Genomic DNA, 13,860 nt, shown 5'->3' with positions numbered 1-13,860 from the left:
TTACAAAAAGAATAATGGAGTTGCTGCTCTTCTGATGTACTTTGTAGACACTCTGTGTACTTATCAGCTTAAGATGGAACTTCAGAGTGGACCACCTATCATGAAAAGTCTTCACGCTGTAATACTATTGTCTTGCCTGTAATGCTATTGCGTAGTGTGGAAAAACCATATTCCATACACTTTGCTGCAGTGATCAGCGTCTAAGCAGAGAAAACACTGTACACAATAAATACACAAAATATTGAATGTCTTTTTTAATCAAAACAATATGATACAATATTCTCAGAAAAGAAAGTAGGTATGCATGTCCTCCACCATGAGTTTTGAATTAAATATACAGCAATGCTAAAACGAACATTTGGGGACTTTGAAGGTGAAAAACAAGTTTGCATATCCATAATAGGTTAGTGTTCCAAGTAAAAATAAACAAAAAAACGATTACCGGAGGGGTGAGGTGCCACAATACTTCACAGTAAGCATTTATAATTGTATTTAAATTATGTCTACAAACTTCAGCAAGAGTTGTAAATATAGGTATCGAAGTCAAAGTATAAAAGACTATTTGAACAAACATATAATACAGTTATATAGGTTGTGGTTTTGGGCATTATATTTATATTATCAGCCGATCAAGAAGCATTCATATCGTATTTCTGTTACGCGGTTAATACGTCTGCACTTCCTACTTAAAATTGTCTATACAGGGTGAAAGCTGACGCAATCATTTAGAGGCCTTCGAATAGCCAAATATTAGAAATAAAAATGTGTTTGCTTTGTTGCTCAAAGAGAAAACAATTACAAATAAAGTGTGGGCTTGAAAAATACATGAAGTGACTTTTTCCATCAGGGCACATCACTCTACAATCATCTTTTTAAAAACATGGCCTCAGTTATATCTTAAAACAATGGTAGAGTACTACTCTGAACCGTTTATGTTTAATACATGAAATATAGTAGTTCACAATAATATGATGTGAAATGCAGATCAGCAAACCTGTATACCGCCGAAAAGCCAAAATAACTTGTAATTTAATTTCCAGCACTTATAAACCATATGTTGTAGCAAGGATTTTTGAAAGAAACGGCAAATAATCATTGCATCAATTGATGGGCAATGCAGTGCATTTTGAGCGAAATGTCTTCATCCGACAAGTACATACAATAGTCTTACTATACAAACGGTAATACAAGCAAATGTCCCAAAGACCCATTCTGGGAAACACGACACAGATCATTCAACTTGAAAATAGGCTAATCTGAGCATGATTGAGAGAGTTTTAATGTCTATTGGGATAACCAATTTCTTTTGATAACAAATTCAAATGTATACCTGGATCATTATTGACAGTTGGTCCTGTTAACAAGTCATAATCCAAAAGGGCTCATTTTGGTACCACCTTAGCCCTCACCTTTAGGAAGGTAGAACATTCCTTTAACATGAGTGCAAAGTCTAGCAGTCCTGGTTTGGGAAACCCAAGCTTTCCACAGCCATTAACATTCTGAATACTTTGCTTTAGAGTGGAATTTGTATAGCTAATAAAGTTGAAATCAAATATTTCCAAACGATCATCTAACACACTAATGATGGGATTATATACAAATTTAAAGGTGCAAAGTTAATCAGATCCATAGGTTTCCCCTTTCCAGATAACATTGTATGGAATCTCTGAATGAACATGGTTTGAAATTTCATCATGTTGTCTAAACAACTGGAGAAATGTTACCATTGCCAGCAATAGTATAGAAGCTACTGAAATGCATCGCATCATGTCTGCGGGCTCTGTGGTGTACAAAAAACGTCATATCATACTAAATATTTTTCAAGTGCTATGGATCCGTTAGAGAAACCACCATTACACGTCTCAACGGAATTACAATAAATAAGCATGCTCCATAAAAAAAAATCAATGTTGCATGAGAACGAAAAGAAACTTTAAGTGCTGAAATAATGTACCTTCAACATGACAGTTGAACCCTTTAATTAGCCGGGTTTTTTCTAAATGGGTCTCAATTTTACTTCAATATTAATGTGTAAAGATAACCACCTTGCGTGTGGCTAAACAAAATGGCACCATGTAAAAAGTAGACCTTCACCCATGAGATGCTCTTTCTTTCTAACGATCAGTAATAGCTTGTTTACATTCTTTACAATGTCCAAGCATCACGCTGTAGCCCGTTTAGACTGAAAACGTTAGGTAGTGTTAGATGTGGGGAAGGAGTGTGAAAGCCCTCTTTCTAGTCACGTTCAAAGAGCAAGAAACCAACACATTTTTAAACCCCAACTTCTACAGATTAAAATGGGCAAAGTAAACTATATTTTCAGGTTACAAACAAGATCGTATTTTACAGTCCGCCAAGTTTGGATGTCTCAGTCTAGAGGTTGTGGGTCTGCAATAGGCATGGTATGAAGCACTTCATCGAGAAGCTGGAGGGCACGGTGCAGATTAATTTCAATCCAACAAGGTGTTTCTTTAATACTCTGTCTTGGGTAATCTGGACCCCACCCTTTCACAAAACTCATTCTGAGAATGCATAATCGGCGAAGATCATCCACACCAATTCCTGCAGCTGCTGACAGACCTGAACAGGAAAATCATTTGACAGATTACACATTTCAAGAAGCATAAACAGGTAATGGCATACTGACAAATCATGTGTTTAATCATTTCTAATGTTTTCACGTTTGGAAAATAAATATAAAAAAATGGCTTAATAGGAAGATCATATACAATAAGTATCTATTGCTTTACTTGTTTTCACTTCCATTAAAAAGCACAAGCTACTTACCACAGCAAATCTTACAGCCAAGTGCCTAACTGAAGTTCAAACCTAAAAAGTCCATATTATCCCAGCAAACCCCACCAAGCATGCCGAAGTCCAGAATTGGCTGACATAGAGCTTGACAGATTCACACTTCTGCTCTCATCCAGTGCAACATCTCTTGGCTTTTTGTATCGACTGTGACCATAATATTCAAAACCCACATCGCCAATAAGACCCAAGCAGTATGGTCCCAGCCAGGCGAATTCGCAAAATCAAGGCTTTTATCACTGAACAGTTGTCCAAGTTTGGCAACCTCGCACGTGGATGACAACACCCTACACGCAGGAGTCCCAGATGTCACATTGGCCCCTCTGAAATCATCCAGCATGCTGCAGCGCACCTCACTCAGAGGACTAAAACTATGACAACATCACACGCATCCTTGAAGAGCTGCACTAGCTACCCCTTCAAGCACGCAACATCTTTAAGATTGCCAGCAACACCTACAAGAGCAGTCACAACCAAAGCACTCTTCTACGTGGCTGAGAAACTCGCCACCTCTGGAGGCCAGCACCCCACCAGAAGCCACATCACCTGGTTGGAAACAACGAACTACAAAAAAAGGGGGGGGCGGGGGGGACAGGAAACCAGTCCTTTCCTTCAATCAATACAGGAAGGACCCAATACAACCCCTAGCTGTGTCCCCTTTGTACATTTACTCAGTTGCTTCAACGCTTGGTTTGCGCTTCAAAATGCCTAGCCAGTCAAATAGCCCAGCGAGTAGAGCACTCGCTTTGGTATCCGTGCAGAGCCAGCTGACGCAGGTGCGAATCCCAGCAGGGCCAAACTCAGCCTTTCATCCTTCCGAGGTCGATAAATGAGCACCACAAACCATGGGTAATAATAAGCAGCGCTCAGATACCTGAGGGTTTGTAGCGCTATATAAATGCTAAATTATTATTATTAGAACTGGCCCAACCCTCACACAGAGACCCTATCAGGGAAAATAACCTAGAGCGCAGCCAAACCCACTCACGGTTGAAACTGGAGGCAAAAGATATTTTACATGACTTCCTGACCATTCCGACTTATAGTTGAATGACAAGGCCAGCTCAAATAGATCCCAACAACATTCTATGTACCGGCTGTTGTATGGGCTTCTGAGAGGAAAAGCGAGGAAGCAACTAATTACCTGCAAGAGTACAGGGATCAGTAGTGCTTTCAAAACTCCTATAACACCTACACAGACACAAACTACGGATCTATTAGGTGTGACCAAATTTTACTGGTTAAATCACATTTTTCTAAAAACCGTTTACCAAATTACTTGGCTGCAAAATGCTGTACCTCTCCTTTCCTACACCATCACCGACCTTTCTATATAATTAACTCAATCCACCAACTACCTTTTTTTGTAGAAGACAAAGGTTAAAGAAAAATGCGGCAAAATGGGATTCAACAAGTTTGGTAGTAGAACAAAGTGGGGAATACCAACACTAATAATAAAACAGCAGCGATCTCAATCAAAGGAGAACCAGGAATAACATGAAGGGTATAACTCCTTCGCCTCTAAGGTAGCCTGGTCAGAAGGGAGGCTATACACTTCAGGAGAGCGTGAGCCAACAAGGGAGTATCCAAACAACAGTACAGTAAATACCAAAATAAAAGGACCAAGCAAGGTTCTACAGAAATAGGACTTTATGATAAAAGGAAATAAACTTTTAAAAACACTAACACACTCCAGTTAGAAAATGCAGACTTTGGGAGCAAAGGGCACTCTGGGTATTGAACAACAGGGTTCTGCCGATAGTCTTTCAGAAGAGTCGAAGAGTATGTAGAAGGCATAAAGGGGGGTTTTAAATGCCACTAAGGGCCATAGAAGAAAGTCAGGGCAACAGAACCACAGATGAAAAAATTATTCATCCATGGTAATGTTCTTTCTGATGGATGTTCCATTCCCGCCCTCGGCTGCGACTTTGACGCTGGTATAAATAGCACGCACCGCGCCTGTGTCCTCAGTTCAAGTTTATCCCTTCTTTTTGCACAGTGGCCTTGAATGTGCAAAGAAAACCCCAAGGTGTTAAAGGAGTGGAAGATGAAATACAGCAAAATTCACCTGTGGTCACCGGGGTAGGCTGGGAGGGCGTTGAGGAATCAGTGGGAGGAACATCAGAAAGAATATTACATGGGGTAAGCAATTTTTTAATCTAATTGATCTTGTCCTCCCACAGATTCCTCCATCTTTGATAGACTCCCATAGCAGTTTGTAAATGGAGGTGGGACTAGAATACTTTCTTTGGCATGGATTAATGCTGTAAAGGACAGTCTTTCCAAATGTAGCATCCTGAACAGACACGGAATCTAGCAAGTAATGCTTTGAGAAGGTGTTCAATGAAGACCACGTTGCTGCATTGAAAATATCCTGCACTGATACAACTCTCTGCAGTGCTGAAGTGGTTGCCACCCCTTTGGCAGAATGGGCTCTTAGGTTATCTGGAACATCCTTACCAGCCAATGAATAGCATTCTGTGATACACAAAATGATCCACCGTGACAAGGTTTGCTTAGTCACAGATTACCCCAATTTATGTCCAGTATAATCAACAAAAAGCTGGTCGTCTTGTCTGACGTTAGGTAGTCTACTTATGCAAAAGCTTAACACCCTTATAGGATCGAGTCGGTGCAACCGCTCTTCATCCTGGGAAGTAAAAAAAAAAAAAAAAACAGTAAAGCAATTTTTTGAGATAAATGAAAATCAAACACCACCTTAGGGAGAAAAGAAGAGTGTACCGTCAGAACAACCTTCTCCTTGGAGAAAATGGTGAAGGGAGGCTTGCATTACAAATCCTGAAGCTCACTCAACCTGCAAGCAGAGGTGATGACTACTCAAAAAATAATTTGCAGTCAGTAACCTGAGTGGACAAGAATGGCGAGGCTCAAATGGGGCTCTGATTAAGAAATTCAACACCACTTTAAGGTCTCAAGCCGGAACTATGAATGGACCCGGAGGCGAGATATTCATAAGTCCCTTTAGGATTGAATAACAATGGGAACCTTCAAATAAGAGCCTTGTTGTGGCGTGCCCTTAAACATAGACAACGCAGACAGATAACCTTTAGTAGTAGACACCTGAGGCCCCTGGTAGGCCAGGTGTAACAGAAATGACAATACAGTGGGAGTTTCGCAATTGAAAGTATCAATATATTTAGCTCTACACCAGCTGCAAAATGTGTTCCAACGGCATAAATAAAGAGCATTTGTTGCTGGCCTCCGAGCCGAAAGCAGCACTTCCAGATCGTCTTCCGTGAGATCCATGTCTTTGTATCTTAACCTCTCAGAAACCATGCATGTAGGTTCAGAGTCCTGATTTCTGGATGGAGAAGACAGCCTCCCTCTTGAGATAGCAAATCTGCTCTCTGGTGGAGACGAATTGGAGGTTAAATGGACATACCCAGAAGGTTCGGGTACCACGTCCTCCTGGCACAATCTGGAGCGATCAGGATCATGGAATTGCTGAATTTCCATAACCTCCTGATGACACGAGGAATGACGTGGACTGGTGGAAACGCATACAGTAGTGGAAATTCCCAGTCCACTACGAACACGTCCCCATAGATTCTCTCTGAGATAATTCCCTGGAGCAGAACCAGTCGCATTTCCAGTTGATATTGGACATGAATAGATCCAGTTGAGGGGTTCCCCAAAAAGCAAAGATCTCTAAAAGGACTTCCTGAGTTAACTTCCACTCGTGGGAAATCATGCTTTGCCTGCTCAAGGCATCTGCTGTCGTGCTCTCTTCTCTGGCTAGATAAACAGCTGATCGAGAAACTCTGTGTTTAAGAGCCTAATATCAAAGCTTCATTGCCTGCTTGTACTGTGGTAGTGTCCCTACACCTCCTGTTTTGTTGTGGTAATGCATGGCCACTGTGTTGTCCGTCATCAGGATATTCGTCCCCTGTATGGATGGCAAAAAGGCCATCAGTGCCAGTGTGATTGCCCTTTGTTCTAAAAGGCTTATGTGCAATCTGGATTCCGATGGTGACCAACGATCGTGGATACTGAGATCACTAATGTGTGCCCCTATCCTGTGAGTGAAGAATCTGTGACCACTAGTATTCGGCCATGGTTGCCAAAAATGTTCCCCTACTATAACATTCTCCCTGCAGTCCCACCACTGGAGATCGTGTGCAACCTTGCACGTAACCTGAAGAAGGGCCGTCATCCTGGCAGAGAATTAGACCACTGGGATCTGAGGGGCCACTGGAGTGACCTCATCCTTAGATGGGCCTCTGGCACCAGAAAAATGCAGGAAGCCATTGAGGCCGAGCAACCTCAGAAAATTGAAGGCCGAAGATATTGGGCTTAATGACATTTCATCATCTGCAAGATATGCTGAGTCCATAACTCGGGAGTCAAAGCTTTCCCCTAGCAAGCATCCACGACCGCTCCAATGAATTGCAGCTTATCACCTGAGGCTTCCTAAAGTTGAGGGAGAAGCCCAGTTTGTGGAGTGTGTGGCAGGTGCTGCTGCAATGTTCTAGAACTTTTCAGAAGAATGAGATATGATCAACCAATCATCTAGGTAGGGGAAGATGTGAATCCCCCAAACCCCATTAGATTTGCTGCCACCACCACAATCAACTTGGTGAAGACCTTCGGGCGGAGGTGAGTCCGAAAGACAGTACTCGAAACTCAAAGTGAAAACTGCCAATTGTGAATCTCAGGTAGTTTGTGCTTGAGATGTATACGCACATGAATGTAAGACTCCTGAAGATCGAGTGACACGATCCAATCCTGGAGCTGAAGGGCCTGGAGAATTTGCTAAAGAGTGACTATGTTCAATCTGTCCTTCCTGTGGAACTTTTTCAAGGGTCTCAGGTCCAAGGGGTCGCAGTCGTTAGTCTTTCTTGGGAATCAGAAAAAAAGGTGGAGTATCAACCTTGGTATTGCTGCGCTACAGGTACCCTTTCCACAGCACCTTTCTCCAGCAGGGAAAGAATTTCCTGCAGAAGGAGCGGGTCTGGATCCCCAAGAGATTTTGCTCGGGGAGGGCAATGTGGGGGCCTTTAAAAAAAGAAAAAATGGAAGCCAATAACCCTCGGCCACTGTCTGCAATGCCCAAGCATTCGAAGTAATGTTTAATAATTCTTTGTTGAGCTGAGTCAGTCTGCCTCCCACCGGAGTCTTGTGTGACAAGGACTTAAAGTGCTTTTGGTGCTGTGGCCGCAGCAGATAAGAGGCAGAAGTTTCAAGGCCAGCTCTACCTCCACGCTCTGTTGCTCTACATGGAAATCTTCTCTAGAGTCTATGGGAAATGTGTCCTCTATTTCTGCCATCGGAAGAAAAGCAAAAGGACCTACCCTTCCAACTTTGCAAAGTTGGCTGAGTCTGGTGGGGCTAACAGATGCGCCGAGAGACTGAGTAGTTGTCTTGGAAGCTTCAAGTTGTTCGAGGCCATCATCAGCGTTTGTACCAAATAGGCGAGAGCCATCAAAAGGCATGCCCAGTAACATAGACTGCACATCTGGAGCAAAGCCTGATGTACGCAGTAATGCAAGTCTTCTGGCTACAGTGCTGGCCGCCAAAGACCGCCCAACACAGTCAGCTGTGTCCAACCCAGATAGTAAAGTTTGGCATGCTGCATCTTTGCCATCCCAAAGAAGGTTGAGAAAAGCATCTCATTTCACACTCCGGGACATTGTATGCTACTTCTGCCACAACATCCCATAAAGTATGAGAATATCTTGCTAAAGCACAAGAAGCATTTAATGCTTTCAGAGCCATGCTACCGTCAGAAAGGAACAAGTTACTTACCTGTAACTGTTGTTCTCCAGCATGGGTCTGGCATGGATTCACATGCTCATGAATATTCCCTGTCGTCAGGCTGGGAATCCTCGGTAAAGAAAAAACCAGTATCAGTTTCGTTTCTGATCTGTCTTTCGTAGTAATAACCAATCACTGGTCTCTGCGTCATACTGACCACAGCCAATGACTGCCCTCTACCTAAGCACCGCCTCTGGCAGCCATCTTCAGATTTGGAAGCACATGAAGTGGCAGTATGACCAAGTGAAGAGCCGCAGAGGGGTAGGCGGGAGGGTTCGCATGTGAATCCATGCCAGACCCATGCTGGAGAACAACAGTTACAGGTAAGTAACTTGTTCCTTCTCCAGCATGGGGTCTGGCATGGATTCACATGCTCATGAATAAAGAATACATAGCAGTACCCACATGCACAACCACGGGAGGTGGCAAAGGCTCAACATTAAGCATCACATCAAACTCAACATTAAGCAATCTTACCTCCTCACCATGCTCACCTCAGGCGAACAGGTTGCGCAGCACTGCTTGGCCGACCCTGGACTCCTCCCTGGAATCCCGATCGACGCAGTAGAATTTCGTGAAGGTGTGCGTCGACCTCCACGTAGCAGCCCTGCAAATGTCCAGCAGGGGCACACCAGATAGGAACGCCGTGGTAGCTGCGATCGCTCTGGTGGAATGTGCTCTCGGACGGCCAGGCAGCGGTCGGTTTGCCAACCGGTGACAGTACATGATACAGCCGGAGAGCCACCTGGAAATGGAAGCCTTCGAGAGAGCCTTCCCCTGATTGACAGGTCCAAAGTTCACAAAGAGTTGTGACGTCTTCCGAAAACACTTCGTGCGATCCACGTAGAACTTCAGCGCTCTAGCCACATCCAGCGAGTGCAAAGTCTTCTCAGCCGGCGACGAAGGCGACGGGAAAAACACAGGCAACACCAAGGGTTCGTTGAGATGGAAGTCTGACGGCACCTTGGGCATGAAGGAGGGGTGCGTCCTGAGCACCACCCTCGTGTCGTGAAAAGTCAAGTACGGGGCCTTGCAGGAAAGGGCCTGGATCTCTCCCACCCGTCGTGCGGAGGTGATGGCCACAAGAAACGCTGTTTTCCACGACAGGAATTTCAACAGGGCCGAGTGCAGAGGCTCGAACGGAGGTCCCATGAGCTTGGTCAGCACCACGTTGAGCTCCCACGCCGGGGCCGGAGCCTTCACCGGCGGGAACGATCTGAACAGTCCCTTCATGAACTCTTTCACCAGACGATGAGACCACAAGGACGTCCGCCCCGTGGTTCTAGTGTATCGGGAGATCGCAGCAAGATGAATCTTGATGGACGCGTGTGCCAGTCCAGCTTTGGCCAGCGTCAACAGGTACGGCAGTACTTGGGGAGCCGTAATCCTTAGAGGGTTAATCTTCTGTGCGTGGCACCAGACAGAGAACCTCTTCCATTTGTGTCCGTAGCATTTAAGAGTCGAGGACGCCCTGGCCTTTGCAAGAACCTCTCTGCAGTCGGCCGGTATGTCGTATCCTCCAAACTCTAGCGCTGCAGGAGCCAGGCCTGCAAGTTCAGCGACTTCGGGTCGTGGTGGAGGATGGCGCCTCCTTCCCTGGAGAGCAGATCCGCGTCCACTGGCAGCTTGATTGACGGGGACGCTGACAAGTCCAGAAGGTCCGGGAACCATATCTGCCTCGGCCACGCAGGTGCGACGAGGATCATCCTGCACCGTGACCTCTTGAGCTGGTTGATGAGCATCAGTAGTGGCAATGGAGGGAACGCGTATAGGAACAGGCCCGCCCAGGGGAACGAGAAAGCATCGCCCATGCTCCTTGGCTGGGGAAACCTGCTGGCGAACCTCCGGCACTTGGAGTTCGTCGCCGTCGCGAACAGGTCGATCTGGGGTGTGCCCCACCGTCGGAAGAGGCGATCCACTAGATCCTGCCGTAGTTCCCACTCGTGGCACGAGCGCAGCTCCCTGCTGAGTGAGTCGGCGATGGTGTTTTTTATCCCTGCCAGATGAAACGGCACCAGAAACATCCTTTGGCCGACGGCCCAATGCCACAGGTCCTGCGCCTCCTTGGACAGTGCTGGGGACCTGGTTCCGCCCTGTTTCCTGATGTAAAACATGGTGGTGGTGTTGTCGGTGAAGATCCTCACCACCTTGCCCTTGAGGGACGGAAGGAAGGACCTGAGGGCCCAGAACACTGCACGGAGCTCCAGGACGTTGATATGGAGGGACTTCTCCGTCGGGAGCCAAAGGCCTCTCGCGTGCAGATTTTCGGTGTGCGCTCCCCACCCTTCCAGGGAGGCATCCGTGGTCACTGTCTCCTGGTGGTCTGGGGTCTGGAAGTCCATGCCCGCCGTCAGATGCGCGCGGGTGCCCCACCACCGGACCGCTCGGCGGAAACTCTCGTCGAGTGTGATCCTCTCCTCGAAGCCGCCCGTCGTTTGGATCCAGCGCGCGTCCAGGAACTCCTGCAACGGGCGCATCCGGAGCCTGCACATGGGAATGAGGTAGATGCAAGAAGACATCATTCCGAGGAGGGACTTGATGGACCTCACCTTGGCCGCGTCGGAAACCAACATCTGCTGTACCTTGCCCAGGATGGACCTGGTCCTTTCCTCCGACGGGGAGGCCAGAAGGGACACTGTGTCGAGCTTCGCTCCCAGAAACAGTGCGTTTTGCGCGGGTACCAGGTGGGACTTGGCGTAGTTCACAGAGAATCCCAGGTCCGTGAGAAGTTGGCCGGTCCTTGCCGTGTGCTCCACGGCGAGCTCCCTCGTCTTGGCTCGGATGAGCCAGTCGTCCAGGTAGGGGTAGACGTGGATCCCCTCGCGGCGCAGCTGCGCAGCCACCGGTGCAAGGCACTTGGTGAATACCCTGGGTGCCGACCGTAGTCCGAAGGGGAGGGCTTTGAACTGGTAGTGACGCCCTTGGACCACAAACCTGAGGAATTTTCGGTGCCCCTTTAGGATGGGAATATGGAAGTAGGCATCCTCCAAATCCAACGACGACAGGAAGTCTCCTTCCTCCAGCTGACCCAGGACGTGCTGGAGGGTGACCATCCGGAACTTCTGCGCCTTGATGAACTTGTTCAGACGTCGCAGGTCTAGGATGGGGCGCCATCCTCCCGTCTTCTTCTTCACGAGGAAGTATCTCGAGTAAACTCCGGAGCCCCGAAGCCTCTTTGGGACGAGTTCGATGGCGCCCTTCCTGAGCATCGCCTTTACCTCCAGGAGAAGCTGAGGGACGTGAAGCTCTTTCCTGGCCACGGGGGGGACGCGCGGGCACCTTCTTTGAAACTCGAGCGCGTGGCCCCGGGCTAAGGCGTCCAGCACCCAACGGTCTGTGGAGATGGACTCCCACACGCTGACGAGCTCGCCAGCCGGCCTCCCACCGGGGTGCTTCGGTGGGGGCCCGACCCCACGGCCGGTTCAATCCTGTTTCGACGAGGCTTTGCTGCCTTGACCTCCTTGGCGACGACGGCGGGGTCCGCCAGACTTGCCTCGTCCTCTGTAGGCCTCCTGAGACGACGAGCGGGCCGCTTGATGGTAGGTGGAGAAACCGCCGCCGGAACCTTTGGAGGCGCCATTGCCTCCGCTGCTCCGAAAGGGCGTCCGTCGTTGCTGCAGAACCCCAAGGGCCCGGGCCGTCTCAGTGTCCGCTTTAATGGCCTGAAGGGAATCGTCCACTGTTTTCCCAAACAGGTTGTTCCCATCGAACGGCATGTCCAGGACTCTGGTCTGTACGTCTTGACGGAAGTCCGTAGCCTTGAGCCATCCACGCCGCCTAAGGCACACGCCGTTGCCCAACTGGCGAAACCCAGTGTCAGCGATGTCCGTCGCAATAGAGATGGCGTGGTCCGACGCCACCTCACCTTCCTGTAGGATCTCCAGGGCATCCGCCCTCTTGTCGTCCGGTAGGAAGTCCAGCAGGGGAGCCAGTTTGTACCATAGCTCCCTGTCGTAGCGGGCCACGATAGCCAAGGCGTTGGCCGCTTTAATCGTCGTCGCTGCAGACGAGATGACCCTGCGTCCCATAGCGTCCAATTTCTTTCCCTCGCCGTCCGGTGGGGAAGTCGATGTGGAGGCCGCACCCCCCCCCCCTTTCTTCCTGGCCGCCGCGGAGATGACGGAGTACGGCGTGGGCTGCGCCCGGAGGCACAGGGGGGCCGCGTCCGGGACCCGGTACTTCTTCTCGTACCGGTCTCTTCTAGCTGGCGTCGTGGAAGGGTTCTTGAGGAGGGCGAGGCCCTCATCCCAAATGTCGTCCAGTAGAGGCACCGCGCGGACCGTCTTCCTCTTGGCCTCGCGCCGTTGATAAAGGAATCCTTCCTTTTTCTTCTCCTCAGGGCAGAGTTGGAAAAGCTCGGATGCCCTGGCGATCATGGAGTGGAACGATCCAATCTCGTCGGGCGGAGAAGCCCTGGTGGGAGGTGACGACGGTAGATCCTCGTCGTATACCTCGTCGTCCGTACCCGTCGCTGCCGTGTCAGTCCCCGTATCATCCCCTCGGGTGGACGGGGAGGAGGGCTGGACGGGGCGCGACGGCTGAAAAGGAGGTGGAGGGTGAATCCTTCTTTTCTTGGGCGGGGGAACATCAGAAGGTCCCGGTTCAGGATCCCCCGACGGGAGAGGTTCCTCCGTCGGCAACGGTAGTCTCGTCCTTATCTCTGAGCATAAGGACTGTATAGCCAACAAAATGGCCGCCGAGTTGTCTTGCGGCGCTGGCAGAGGTGAATCCGACGGGCGATCAGGGGCCCCGTCGGCACCCTCGACGATGTCGTCGTCACCTGCGTCGGGATCCATCCCGACGGGCCGGTCTTCTTCCACGCCAAGGCCGTGGCTTAAGACCTCGATCTGCTCTTCCTCCGAGGTTGAAGCCGAATCTACGACGACGCCCTGCCCCCCCCTTTTTCTTCCCCGCCGGGGATTTCACGGGGGTCCTATCGATGGGCACAAAAGAGGACTCCCTCCGAGGTGGCAGGGAGACTCTGAGCCCCGAGGTCGCCACCACTGGTGTAGCCTCCACAGGCTGAGCCAGGGCCGCCGCGACAGTTTCGATAGAGGGCTTGGCCGGATGGATTAAGGCCTTCACCTCCTTAGGTGCGCTCACCGCCTTATCCTTGAGGGGGGGACACTGCCTCGCTCCCCCTCCGATGGGGCCTTCGAGCTCGACCGGGGCCTCTCCAGGAGCTTCGCCGGGTGCTCGCCCTTCCTCTTACCCGACTCAGAGCGTTGGGCCCGACCGTTCGGCGCTCCCGGTGCTTGGCCTTGTGTTGGACCC

At 49.0% G+C, this 13,860-nt stretch overlaps 1 protein-coding gene across 3 annotated transcripts in view; it reads right to left on the bottom strand.

Moving 5' to 3' along the window:
• Nucleotides 1–241: 241 nt before the first annotated feature.
• Nucleotides 242–13,860, bottom strand: part of SMAD4 (SMAD family member 4) — an 850,418-nt gene continuing 836,799 nt past the window's right edge. For all 3 annotated transcript variants that reach the window (XM_069626978.1, XM_069626979.1, XM_069626980.1), the window contains one exon: nt 242–2,580. In XM_069626978.1, the coding sequence (XP_069483079.1) occupies nt 2,369–2,580 (212 nt within the window). In that variant the 3' untranslated portion in view covers nt 242–2,368. The remainder of the gene's footprint in view (nt 2,581–13,860) is intronic.

This window comes from Ambystoma mexicanum, chromosome 6p (assembly GCF_040938575.1).
Source record: "Ambystoma mexicanum isolate Mex_15411 chromosome 6p, UKY_AmexF1_1, whole genome shotgun sequence".
Classification (NCBI taxonomy): Eukaryota; Metazoa; Chordata; class Amphibia; order Caudata; family Ambystomatidae; genus Ambystoma; species Ambystoma mexicanum.
The sequence above is the reverse complement of the archived record's forward strand: the minus strand, read 5'-3'. Positions and strand labels throughout refer to the sequence as shown.